The 14,638-nt window shown below is 36.5% G+C and overlaps 1 protein-coding gene across 1 annotated transcript; it reads left to right on the top strand.

Annotated features, from left to right (window-relative positions):
- Positions 1-4,673: 4,673 nt before the first annotated feature.
- Positions 4,674-8,644, top strand: LOC140758568 (uncharacterized). The gene is made up of 2 exons (XM_073094764.1): positions 4,674-7,863; positions 8,057-8,644. The coding sequence occupies exons 1-2, from the start codon at positions 4,692-4,694 to the stop codon at positions 8,437-8,439; spliced, it is 3,555 nt and encodes a 1,184-aa protein (XP_072950865.1). The 5' UTR covers positions 4,674-4,691; the 3' UTR covers positions 8,440-8,644.
- Positions 8,645-14,638: the final 5,994 nt, after the last annotated feature.

Genomic DNA, 14,638 nt, shown 5'->3' with positions numbered 1-14,638 from the left:
TTATTAAAAAAATATATGTTTCATGTAAAATAAAATTTTAATATTTTTTTACTATTAAATCTAATAATTTTTAAAATATTATATATTATTTTTGACTAGAAAATATGTAAGATTAAATATAGCAAAAGACTAATATAATTAAACTAATATTTTAATACCTTACATACGTACCAGCACACAATACATAGGTACGCTCGACCACGGTAATGGGTTGCTAGTAGATAGATAAAGCATAGTAATGATTAATATTGTTTGCCAAAATATAATGTATTACATATATACCGGCATATAATGCATAAGTACGCTTCCACCATAGTAATGGGCGTTGGTGGATAGGTAAAGCATGCTAATGATTGATATTATTTGCCAAAATATAATACATTAAATACATACTAGCATATAATGTGTAGGTATGCTCCCACCATAGTAATAGGTGCTGGTAGATAAGTAAAGCATGATAACGATTGATATTGCTTGCCAAAAAGTAATACATTACATACGTATCATCACATAATGCATATGTATACTTCTAACATAGTAATATGTGTTGGTAGATAAATAAAGCATAGTAATAATTAATATTAATTGCTAAAAGATAATGTATTATATATGTACCGGCACACATTGAATATGTATGGTCCCGCTATAGTAATACGCACTAGTAGGTGCATAAAACATAATCATGCAATATTTTATGCATGCATTGCATACTTATAATATTATAAGCTTCTCTCACTCTATCCCATCAATATATTTTAAATCAAATATAAGGGTAATATAGTAAAAGAAATTATTATTTTATTCACTTTATATCACATTAAAAATAATTATTACACACTTATTTTAAAATACTGATAAATATAGGAATAGCTATTTTTAGAATACAACTATTATATTATGAATAAAAAAAATAAGATTTTACTATTTTTATTCCTCCTTATCCTAGATGTGAACAGGGCCTAAGGTAATTTAGCTTCCCTCGAGTCATCCACGAGCCAGACTTGAGATATACATCTAACAACGATTAGTACAACGGCACCCTAGTGTACGTGTCATAACTACCCAACTCAGAGAGGTTTGGGAGGTTTAGGAATACGTACGGGTCCTGTACACTTCTCAGTGCGTGGCATGCAGGTCGAACTATGTATGGCTAAGCTTAGGAATTGAAACAGTCCTTTTCCTTGCACGAGACTATGAGTGGAATAGTTGGCCAGGAGATTTGACCATAAGAGCTCCACATAGACTAAGTGCAGAAAAACAGACATCTTTCCTCCTAGATCGACCACAAGCGGATGTTAGTCTTTGGCTTCGATTTCACGTTACTAGAGTATTCTTGGGCCTTTAATTTTGTTAGTTTAGACTCTTAATTCGGCTTACAGCGACAATGTGAGGATGGAATTAATGCGCCAAAGACTTTTCCTATTTACTGAAGCTGCTGCTAGGACACGTCAATCTCAGTTGTGGAACCACACAAATTTGTTCACAGGTCTATATATATATATATATATATATAAACTATATTATCAATCATGAATGTTGAAAAGTTTCAAGGTGTAAGCTGTAAAATTTTCATTCCACATCCTGGATATGGATTTTAGCAATATTATAGTTATTGCTGTCCGATTTTAGTGCAAAATTATATCTATTTTAAGAAAAAAAATATAATTAATCTCAATATAGTTTAATTTAATTTTAACTTACCGCTACGTATTTTAAACTTAAATACTCAACTCTTATATGATCAAGCCTTTGATGAAGATGTAAAAAGATTTCATTACTTCACAGAAATATAATCTAATTTAAGGATGATAGGAATAATTTGGTCATTTAGCAATTCTTTTTTATAGTAGAAACTACTGATGCTAATGAACTAGATTGGATCCAGCATTTGTATTGTTAGTTTCGAGTTAAAAAAATCTAACAGTAATAGTGAAACAAAAATAATTACATACTTAAAATTAAAGTATATAGAATAAGTTAAAAATCGGATCGATGGCTATGATCCCACGTTAAGATGTCAGTCAATCTGAAAAACTTATTTCATTTTACTATATAAATCATGGATACTTAACTTTCATAATCGTGTACGAAACTAAATACTAGTGCATGCATACTTTTAAAGAAATTTATTTTTTCAATTCAATCGTACCACCAACTTTCTAAGAAATAGATAAATATTTTTAAAACTATGAACTCGGAGATTCTAATTACATAACAAAACATTAATATCCAATGATCAACGGAACAAACAGAATCGAATTACAAGTTACATACAAACTCACACACTCATGGTATTCCACTCGGTATTCCCAAAATTGTTCACTATTTTTAATTAAATTTTTTTTTTCATATTTAATTATGTTTACTGTTCAAATAATTGAGTTTGTGGCTTACCGTTAAACTAAATAAGACCTTATCTCTTCTCTTTAAATTATATATATGTTACTTTTGTCTAATAATATGTTATTTATATATATTTTTTCTAAACTTTATGACGGCTTGTACGTATATTCGTTAAAACCCTCGATTTTGCATAGATATAGATACGGTTAAGTTCCTCTTTGAGGATTGTAAGTTAAAAAGACGATCGAGTAGTACCAATAAACAGATTGAGTATATATATATATGTACACCGTTGATTAGCATTAAGGGGCTATTGTTTCATCCAAAAAGATTAAAGAAAACAAGGTTCTAGTACTACTAGAGAGGAGTATATAAACAAATGAGGGAGTTTTTGACGAATACACATGCAAAAAAGAAACCCTTAAAATATATAGAAAGCTGGCCCTTCCCTTCCATAAGTTTAAGAAGAAAAAAATACACTTAGGTTAATATAAAGAAAAGGTCTCCAATCACAACTTCGCTTATCAATGTTTGGCGGAGGGCACAGTAATGGGCGGAGGACGTCGAGGTTTTGGGACAGGGGGAAGGCTTACGGAACCTTCGCAAGTCTCGCCTTTACAGGGACTATGATCGTAATTCGATGCACGGCTTGGGATCACTGGATGCTGAAGCCAAAGAATGGAACAAGTGACGATGAAGATGAGAAGGAAGAGAGTAGCAGCGCTAGTACTCCTCCTCCTCCCCCTGTAATGGGCCATCTCTTCTCTTAACTATATAGTTTTCTTGGGGATGGATGGAGGGGAGATGAATGGTGCACTACCTTAGTTAGTTATATAGAGGGACGACGAGATGGTTGGACTCCTTCCTTTCCATCAAAGCTAGCAGGGAATTATATATTGCTTTTGACAAATTAATCGCTTGGATTCACACGAGAGTAGACTTAGACTAGACTAGTTTTCAACTATACTGTTTGATTCTTGCGTAGCAATAGCAAGAAGATATACACCGTGTTGGCCGTTTGTGATTGGTAAATTTATGAGAAAGAATTTATTTTTATAATATACATTATTTATCTTTGTTTAATAAAATATTAAAATAATATAATTGTTAAAAAATAAAGGGGGAAGGTATACATATAAATATGAAAATTTAAAAGAGCATGTATGTAAAAGAAAACAAATTGAGGGTCTTTATGTAAAAGAACATGCTAAACAATACTAACTTAGATATTATAATTTAGACATAAAAATAATCATCCGTTGAATCCGTTATAGGATTTAAATTTCAGTGTTCTTATTAAATACCTATAATTTAGATATGAAGAGTGACAGATAGATGGATACCAAGGGTAAATACCTATAATTTGGATGCCACATGAGTTATCGTTGTACGAGAGAAGGTATTAATTAGCACCACTAAATAAAAATTTGTTAGTGAGTGAGACCCTTTAAAATTTAATTTTTGGCCAAAATGGGTCTGATCATAGAAAAATTTATTCCTTTTTTTTTGGTGCCAAAATGTATCGAAAATGCAGGCTATCTCCCGCAGAAGGAACAATTCTTGATATTAATAATAGCCGGAGACATATAATAAAGGTGAGAAAACATATGAAACATGGTATTTTGCTAAGTATTCTTAAATTGTTGATTAGCTTAAGAAACTTTATTAGATTAAATTACTACTAATTAGGCGCCAAGGAGAGGAAAAACTAGTCACAGGAGTTAAAAAGAACCGAGCCATTCTCCAAGGAGGAGTAGCCTCTTGTTTGTGAATTTTCTTGTTAAAAAGAACCGAGCCATCCATATTGACCTTTAAAAGTTGTGCAAGGAATAAATCAGGAGAATTTTCTAAGTTGTTCACTGATACGTTGATGCCTTTGATCAAACTATTCCTTCTGAATCACAACATGACTAAGAAGTAAGAAGTTTTTATCTGGTGTTCCTCCTGTGGAGTGAATACTTGGTTAGTTTGCAACTTTTTATTGATAGCATATAATAGATCTCATCTTTCAAAATATTTATTATATTTTTTAATTAGTCTAACGTGTCCCTTAAATTTTTGATAGCGCGACCACAAATGGATCTATATTTACGAGAAGTTTTCATTGGATTCAGACTTCACCGGTTTCAATACTAGAATTCTCCACCTTTAACGAAAGTAAGTGTTGTTATCGTGTGGAAAGTTGAAAACAAATTAAAGTCAAGAGTCTTCTACTGCCACGTCCGGTAAGTCAATGGTAATTACCATCATGGGTCAGTCATTGCCAGGGTTGTATTTATATCCTCATCGCGCTCTGATCTTCTTCTTCATCTTCTTCTTCTTCTGTGATTAGTTAGTATTTTTTTTCCATGTGTCTCCTTTCCCAACTTTTCTTAATGAAGCCCCCGCAAATGTTTAGCCCAACTGTAAAGATTTATTGCTCGTACCTCCTCCTCCTCCTCCTCCAAACTAGTGTTCTTCTTCTCCAGTCCCCCGTCGTCAAGGCTTTGGGAAGTAGTGAAACCGACCGTAGTGCTCTCCTAGCCTTCAAGGCAGCAATAACCCATGATCCTAACGACTTCCTAAGGTCGTGGAACGTGACCGTTCCCTTCTGCCAATGGCCTGGCGTCGCTTGCCGTGGCCAAAACAAGGGAAGGGTGACATCCTTGGTCCTCGAGTCCAAGGGCCTTCAAGGCCCTCTATCTCCTTCTATTGGAAATCTTACCTTCCTTATTGAACTTCGCCTCCCAGACAACACACTCGGCGGCACTATACCCCCTCAGTTAGGTCAGCTAAGAAGCCTACATCTCCTTAACTTGAGCTCCAACTCCTTGGAGGGAGCCATTCCTTCTAGTTTAGGCTTATGCAATGATCTTGTAGGTATCGATTTCACCAATAATAGGCTCTCCGAAAGCATCCCTTTTGAGCTCGGCTCCCTGCCCAAGCTGCGGGTGCTGAATCTAGGCTCTAGCTGGCTTACAGGACACATCCCATCTTGGCCTGCGGGGAGCCTCTCATCCCTGCTGCAGCTTGATCTCTCCTATAACAATCTCTCCGGCGAGATACCGCCATCCTTGGGAGACATCCCTTCCCTCATGCAGCTTTATCTATCAGCCAATGACCTTACAGGGCACATACCACCTTCCTTCGGAAATCTTTCCTCGCTCCAGCTACTCGCTCTTGCCGAAAATAAGCTCGACGGTGTAATTCCCGCCGAGATTGGGAAGCTCCTGAATCTAAGCTATCTCGATCTCTCTAACAACGGCCTTACCGGGGAGATTCCATCCTCGGTAGGTAAACTCCTATCCCTTGATAACCTCATTCTGTCAAACAACAATCTCACAGGAGTTATTCCTCCTTGGCTGGGTAACCTTGCTTTTCTCAGTTTTCTTGACCTCTCAGGAAATGGCCTCAGTGGTTTGATCCCTTCATCACTCACCAACCTATCATCTCTCGCTGTTCTTGATCTAGCGAGAAACCGTCTGGAAGGGCACCTGCCAGAGGACTTTGGCCAGCTGACGAGCCTAGTCTTCTTTGAAGTGTCTGAGAATAATCTTTCAGGCGCCATTCCCCTGTCGCTCTACAATATATCATCTCTGCAGACTCTGAGTTGTATAAATAATCACCTTTCTGGAACACTTCCTCTCCACATAGGCGATACCCTTCCTAACCTCCAATTCCTCGGCATGGTGGGAAACCAGCTCGAAGGTCCTATTCCAATCTCGTTATCCAATGCTTCTGGGCTTCGGCACATTGATCTAAGTCACAACCAATTTAGTGGAAGAATACCTGCAAATCTTGGTAGATTGCAATCTCTCTTTTGGTTGGGTTTGGAGTACAACGAGCTTGAAGCTAGGGAGGCAAGCGATTGGGATTTTCTCTCTTCACTGGCTAACTGCACTCAGTTGCAGCTGCTAAGCCTAAATAAGAACGACCTTGCAGGTGACTTACCTACCTCAATTACCAATCTCTCTACTCAGATCCAAATGTTAACCCTTGGGCAGAATCAGCTTACTGGGACCCTTCCTCCTGGGATTGGGAACCTGGTAAACTTGAACACCTTGGGTTTTCAGCAGAACAACTTCATTGGCACTATTCCGGAGTCTTTTGGCAAACTCACAAACCTAGAAGCTTTAATCTTGTTTAGCAATAAACTTTCAGGTACGATACCATCTTCCCTTGGTAATCTCACCCGGTTGAATGATCTCCATCTTGAAAAAAATGAACTGCAAGGTGAAATACCGATAAGCCTTGGAAACTGTCAGACCTTGAACTTCTTAAATCTTAGTAGCAACCACCTCATTGGATCCATTCCCAAAGAAATCCTTAGTCTTCCTTCTTTATCCAACTATTTTGGCTTATCAAACAATTCCTTGAGTGGGTCACTGCCATCAGAAGTGGGTAATCTGAAGAACCTTGGGTTCTTGGATATCTCCAACAATAGGTTCTCAGGTAGAATTCCTGATGCCATAGGTGATTGTCAGTTGTTGGAAGATCTCTATTTGAATGGCAATTTCTTCGAAGGAGCTATCCCTTCATCTTTCAAGTTCTTAAGAGGCATGAAGATACTGGATTTATCACATAATAATCTTTCCGGCTCTATCCCCGATTTTCTAGCAGATTTTCGGTATCTGCAACTTGTAAACCTATCGTTCAACAATCTTGATGGTGAAGTACCAGATCAAGGGGTCTTCAAGAATGCCAGTGCAATATCACTCGTTGGAAACAACCACCTTTGTGGGGGTGTCATGGATTTACATTTGCCTCGTTGCTCAATTCAAACATCAAAGAAGCATCGATCACTTGTGCTGAGAGTAATTGTCCCAGTCATCTGTGGACTCTTACTGTTGGTCCTAATGTTCATCACTTGTCTTCTGACAAGAAGTTCAAAGAAGCAACATTTGTCTATGATCCCCTCGGCCTCGTGGGATCTTCACTGGAGAGTTTCTTATACGGAATTGATGAAGGCAACTGATAATTTTTCTTCGGAAAATTTGATCGGCAGGGGAGCACATGGTTCTGTGTTCAAAGGGATTTTGTCTGATGGGGAAACTGTAGTTGCAGTCAAGGTGGTTGATCTCCAGCAGCGACGAGCCCTTAGGACCTTCATGGCAGAATGTGAAGTTTTGAGGAATATTAGACATCGCAATCTAGTCAAGATCTTGACAACTTGTGCAACTTTGGACTCCAGAGGTAACGATTTTAGAGCTTTGGTTTTTGAGTTCATGCCAAACAGGAGCCTGGAGAATTGGTTGCATCCAGAAGCTGATGCAAAGATTTATTCGAGGAGTTTAAAACTTGTTGAAAGAGTAAACATTGCGACAGATGTGGCTGCCGCACTGAATTATCTTCACAATGAATGCGAGATACCAATCATCCATTGTGATCTAAAGCCAAGCAATGTCCTTCTTGACCAAAATATGACGGCGCGTGTCGGAGACTTTGGCCTGGCAAGGTTCCTTGGAACAAGCAGCAACATGGCGTATCGAGATCCATCTAATTCGGTTGCTGTTAAGGGGTCCATTGGATACGTTCCTCCTGGTAATGATACTAAGTCTTTTTCTTTCAAGTGTTTATACACATATATATAACTAGAATGTATAAGAAGACTTAAAAAAGGAGATCAAACTTCATCTTTTCTAATTTCTTCCACTTGTTTAGGTCCTTGTTGCTTTAGAGAGTAATAGCATGCATACATATATTTTTAAGTTTCTTGGCCATTGGTAAATTGCAGAATATGGGATGGGCAGCCCTGTGTCAGCTGAAGGTGATGTTTACAGCTATGGTATCCTCCTGCTAGAGCTACTAACGGGAAGGAGGCCTACAGATGACATGTTCCAAGATGGTCTTACCCTTCAAACTTTCATCGAGAAGGAAATGTCAAAAGAAGTATCCCTCCTCACAGTGATTGTGGATCCCTCTCTGTTTACAGAAGTTGGAGATGAAACTATAGTTGATCTTCACCAAGGAAACAATTCGAGTAATAGGATAGAGCGTTGCCTAACTTGGCTTCTCAAAGTTGGACTATCATGCGCAAAGGAGTCACCAAGAGATCGGATGAAGATGAAGGATGTGGAATCCCAGATGATGACCATCAGGGAATTGCTTCTACAGTGATCTTCTTCTCCTTCTTCTATTAGGAGCAATTATTATCTATACTCTGAATGCTTGTTATTATATATGTCCACTGGCAATAAAGCTTACCTTCTCCACAATCTCTTTTCGGTCTCGATTTGGTCAAAATAGCAATACCTCTGAGCTATTTGTAACAGTACTCTGAGTCATAAATAAAATATTTTTTTCCCAATTATTCCTAAATAAAGCCTTCGTAGGAGGGGGGGAAGGAGAAAGAGGAGAGAAATAATTTGCAATGAAGGGGAACTACCCCTCCACTCCTCTCAAATTCATCAACTATTAAGCACTTGGTATCGAAAAAAAGATATTAAGGGCAACAGAAAAATCTTAAATTTATTGAATAACAAGTTTTACATAGATAATTCCTCCACACAAACATACGGTCATTCATCATAATTAGTCTAGGGCTGTACAGGAGGAGGAGGAGGACAATTCTCAACCTTAGCAAAACAAGGTGTAGGGCCAGTCGACACGATCCGGTTGGACGCTTTTGGAAGTGAGTCAGGCAACTCTCTTGCCTCTGATACCATCTGTACTTGCGAAGGAGAGAAGAGCAAAAGAATAGATGCAATGTAGATGAGGAACAAGAGAAGATTAACACTCCTCTTTCGGTGATGATGCCCCATTCTTTAACTCCTAGATCTTCTCTTACTTTTGTTGTTGTTGTTAGGCAAATAAATTGAAACAGTTATATAGAAAAGACTTGATGCTACGATAGTTGAGTCCTTTTCCTTGCGCGAGACTATGCGTGGAATAGTTGGCCAGGAGAATTGACCATAAGAGCTCCACATAGAGAGACATCTTTCCTCCTAGATCGAGTGGATGTCGTTAGTCTTTGGCTTCGGTTTCATGTTACTCGAGTACTCTTGGGTCTTTAATTTTGTTTGTGAAAGACACGTATCTTATTAGTCCATGATATAGAAAGTTCATTAAAATGACTCTTATTTTATGTCTAAGTTTGAGGCTAAGCTCCAAAATTAATTAATTAATTTTAATTAGATGTAAAATAGATAAAAAAATATTTAATTATTGAATGAGATTAGAAATTCCTACGTTAATTTAAAAGAGGTCCCGAAACTCAAAACAAATAGAAACCGTTTATTTTATTTTATTTTTATTTTTCTCAAACTTTGTTTTTCTGTGATCTTAATCATTAGACTTAAACATCAAATTTAAAACTGAGTATTTATTATATAATGATTCTAAAAGGGTATACAAGCAAGAACTAGTACAGTAGCATCTAGTGTGTCATAACTTCTCAAATCTGGGAGGTTTGGGAGTAGGAGGATCCTTTACGAGTCCTGGACACTCCCCCCCTCCTTCCCGGAGTAGTATTATCCTTCATCTCCTTCCAACTATGTATGGCAAAGCTTAAGAAAGAGGATAATATATATATAGAGAGAGAGAGGGAGAGAGAGAGAAGATTGGATGGTACGTGGAGAGGGAGCTATTAACTAGCACCACCAAAGTAAAAGCACGAGGGGAGACTAAGTGGAGATGATAAAGATAGTTTCGTCCACAAATGGATTAATTTCACATTATTACTCTATTAGGTCCTTTTTTTTTACAGTGAGAGAGACTCCTCATGATGTCCCATTGCTTAACTCTTCTTCTTCTACAGATGTTCTTCTTGCTAGTTTTATAAGATTAAATCGTAGAAAAGACTGAGTTCAGATGAGAAGGATCTTTTCTTATTCTTTTTTAAATTGTTCATGACTATCAATCACTTTGTTTTATTTTTACATGGGAAGATCGAAATAGGGTAGAATTATAATTATCTGACATTACAGCGGTTGTCAGAGGATGGTAGATGACCAAAGGTGGTAGACGACTGTAGCGTAGGATGGCTTTTGGAGAAAAATAGTTACTATAGTTTAGAACTTTAAAAGAACCTAGGGTTAAGATTTATATTTAGGAAGATAAAAATAATATAATAACTATGATAAAATAATAAATACTAAAATAGAGAATAGTTAAACTCATCGAATATAATTTGCCATATTAAGTTTACATCTAATTTATTTAAAATTTAAAATAATAAATAAATTTAATTAACTAATTCGTTTCGACTTGATTGACCAGACTCTTAGTCCGAACATAACAACTTATTCAAATGAGAGTCTAGTTGGATAGAGCCCTAAATTTCTAGTTGGAATTTCAAACTCTTGGATTGGGAACATTAATAAAGGGATGGAAATGGTCAAAAGTTTGAGCCAATTTCTGGGATCCAAATGGAATGGATCTCAAAGATGGAGGCCCCAGATAATGATAAGGGTTGAAATTCCAACTAGATGCTGACCCTCTACAACCGCATGTTAACATACAGTGAGAATGGAAAGAGTCAACCTCATGCAACACTGACCCTCTACAACCCCATATTAATTATTAGGAACTTCCTACAGTTGTCTACAACCTAATTAATTAAGCTTTTCTCTGTACAAACTTCTCTCGATCTCTTTATTTTCTCTTCTCTTCTCTTTTCTTCTCTTATCAGAGCCAAGGATTCTAAGTTCAAACCCTGACGTACGCACGTACGTGTCCCTGTTGAAGGATCGATGAAAGAGAAGTATGGCTTCCTTGAAGGTTCCAAGCCTCAACTGGCGTCCAGAGTGCAAGAATTATACTTGTCGTGTAGATGGACCACCAGTCCACCACTCATGTAAGGCTGGCTTCTCCCTTCTCTAGTATGAGAGAGAATGTTAGGATACGCCAATGTTGTGGTGATTTGTTGATATATAAATTTGATTTCCTTCGTTAATCCTTATTTCAAGCTTTCTTGTATGCCTTAATATAGAGAAATAGTGCACGTACAGCACTAAAAGTCTAGCATATGTCCTGGGGGGGAGTATGACTAATTTAGCATATAAGCTATTTGAGAGAGACAGACGACGACGAGGACGACGACGATTTTGGTATACGGGTCCATGCAAATATTGTTCAAGCCAACAAAGTAAAAAAGCTATGGGAAGGAGACGAGACAAGGATCCACTTGATTCACACTCATAGACGAGCACAAACAGATGTTAGTCTTTGTCTTCTGTTTCACATTAACAGAGTATTCCTAGGTCGGTCTTTTGTTTAGTATTCTCGCCGTGGGGCCCGGTTTCCGCTGCAGCCGATGGTGCTGATAGGTAGGTGGAGAGCGGCTAATAGGGTCTCTGTCAAAGCCTGGATCGAATCCTTGAGGATAATTTCTATCTTCTTTTAGTTCTCTTTCAATTCAGTCAAAAATTCTTTAAATATCGTCTGTCGCCCATGTCGATTTTAGTGACTTACATGATTTAATTAGAGTTACCTTAAAAACTTATCTTATAAATTAATTAAAAGATAAATAAATTTAATCTATCGAACCTAATATCCTGTGATTCTATCCGATCAGCTCGAATCATATTAGTTGAAAGGCAGAGATGACAGAAATAACAACAATAATAAAAACTACGAATAATGAATCATTACATATTAATAGATTGTGAAAACAAGATTCTATTTCCAGATTAATTAAAGGCTTGATTAATTTAGTCCTAAACTTAAAGGTGACGAGTTCATTCAATATATTTTTAAATTAGCATATTTTATGGAAAGATAACAAGTCAGCTTACAGAGTCGAAGTAAATCTACTCTTAAAAATTGAAGAGGTGAGATCGACAGGGGCGAAGCCAAATTTCTTATTATAAATCGCTGCTAATATCTCTAATCATATAGAATTGCTTATAAAAATATCATGTGTTAATTAAAATTATTTAGGTATAAAAAGATAATATATCTAAATTTTCTATTATATAGTTTAGTTTTCAATACTCATGGTGGTTGTTCATGGCTCCACCCAACCGGTATATCTGACCAATTTTATTAAACATTGTACAATTTTCAATCGCTCGATGAAAAGAGAGAAATTATTTAATTAGAAATAATTATTGAATCATTGACACATTGGATAGATATACAAGGGCAATTTTATAGGAGTACAAGGTTCCATACTCAGAAAACTCTGATATAACAAACATAAGACATTATTCTCCGGAAGAGATCAAATAAAAATCGAATGACTAGTTCTACATGGATAGATAGGTACATATCTCATAATCTTAACATAATAATTGGATTAGGGAGGAGGAGGTTTGTTTCCCATGACGGGGCTAGGACAAATCCCTGTGTGAGGGTCACAAGAAGTTGATTTTGCCGCTGAGACAAGTAGTGGAGAAGAAGGGAAGAGGCAAAGAATAGACACAACGAAGATGAGGAACAATAGAAGATTAATACTCCTCCTTTGGTGGTGATGATGCCCCATTCCTTTTAACTCCTCTTATACCTTTGTTCTTCTCGCTAATGGGGAGGAATTGATACACTTACTTATAGAAGATTTGAAACTATATATAGTCTAATGTGATCTTGACAATTAAAGAGTAGAATAGACCAAGTCCATATAAGTTATAAGAAGGATTCATCTCTCCTCTTAGACCACGAAATTATTATGTTGATATTTTAGCTTCAATTTCGCGTTTGAGTATTATTTGGCCCTTTTTTTGTTAGTTGGATTCTTAATTTTATATGTTAGATATTGGACATAGTCCAACCAATTTTGTTTATTGAATTAGCGATTAGACTTAGTCAAGCAAACATTAAGAAAATTAGGATATACATAGATTTTTGTAATAATTTATTATAGATAAAGGTAAGTTGCTCAATCAAACAAATATGTTTTTAATTATTTTTCTTTTCTACTTTTATGAGTATTAATTCAAACCCTGCATTCCAAATTAGAGTTATCAAGGTGGTTTCGATTAGAAACTAAAAAAATTTCCTTTGGTACCGGTCCTATTTCTGCTAGGGTATAGCACAAATTCTCTTCTTCTCTCATCTCGTTATTGTTGACAAGTATCTCACCCCACCTCCTAGCTCAGGTGGTTAGTGGAAGGGAGAAACTTTTCCTCTCACCTTATCTTTTCTTTTCTCATCCTTTATCCTTTGATTCTCTTCTGTTTTTTTCCCTCCTCTCTTTGTTCAAATTCATATGTCCCACTCCTCTTGTCGTCTTTATTATCATTGTTGTCTCCTCCTTTGTTATCGTCATTCTCCTCCTCACCATTGTCGCCCCCTCTATATTTGGCAACCGTAACCCTGTCCTTTATCATTGGCGCTCCCTCCGTACTCAGCAGCCACAACTCCTTGCTTGACTACTCGTCATCCTCGTCATCCACCCCTCCTCTTCTTTCTCCACCTTCCACCTCTCTTTGTTGTGTTATTTGTAAGCTGTTGATGCAGATTGCATGTCGTCGTTGTTTGTCACCTTCCTCCTTGCCATTGTTTGCTCGCCGATGTTTTCCCTCTATTTGCTGCCTCACTGCAGTTTTCTCATCTTAGTCGTCAATTGATGTTGCTCCCCTTCCCCTGCCAACGACGGTCAACAGCGATTGAAGGTGTGAGGCCTTTTGAGTTCAGTTAGTAGGCTTGTTTGTTTCTTTATTTTTCTCGTAGATTTTTGTGTTATTGATTGGAGATTCTTCTCGATTCATTGAAGATCATAGGTTTGTGTACCTATAATTACTGAATTTCAAAGGAGTTGGATGCTAATATTAATTCTTTTGCATCTGTCTATCTACTAGAGTTGTTCATTGTATTTCATTAGCGTCCCAAGGCTTGATTTGTATCAAAGAGCCACCGATCTATCCCCTTTTTCTATTTTGCATCAGGCCATATTTTATAGATTGAATGAAATTTGTGCCTTTCACTCAAAAGAAATGATGCAGTAATGTTTCCAAAGTAATTAATACTTTTGAATTGGCTCATATGGCGTTAATAGAGTTTCAGTCTACAAGCCCCGTCTCGAATTTCATACGGACAGCATTTGGGACATCTATTAGAAGGACAGTTAATATTGCCTTTATTATCATTTATGCTCAATTTTATTTTTAATATTTCAAAAACGGCTTAAATTAATTTTAACCTAAAAATACGTAGTTGACAGAATAGAAATATATTTAATTAATTTTATAAATAAAATATTAAATACATAAAATATCCCTCCAGTGCATTAAAAAATATGATCCCCCATTAATATTTTACTTTAATCTTAACAATTTAAATTTATTTTGTCTCAGTAGTAAATATAACTTTTCTATATGATGATGTTTTATTAAGAAAAACTAACCCCCACATTTTAGCTATTTTTAAATTTTTTTAA

Source organism: Typha angustifolia, chromosome 4 (genome assembly GCF_048772165.1).
Source record: "Typha angustifolia cultivar Huaian chromosome 4, ASM4877216v1, whole genome shotgun sequence".
Taxonomy (NCBI): Eukaryota; Viridiplantae; Streptophyta; class Magnoliopsida; order Poales; family Typhaceae; genus Typha; species Typha angustifolia.
This window is presented reverse-complemented; position numbering and strand designations above follow the sequence as displayed.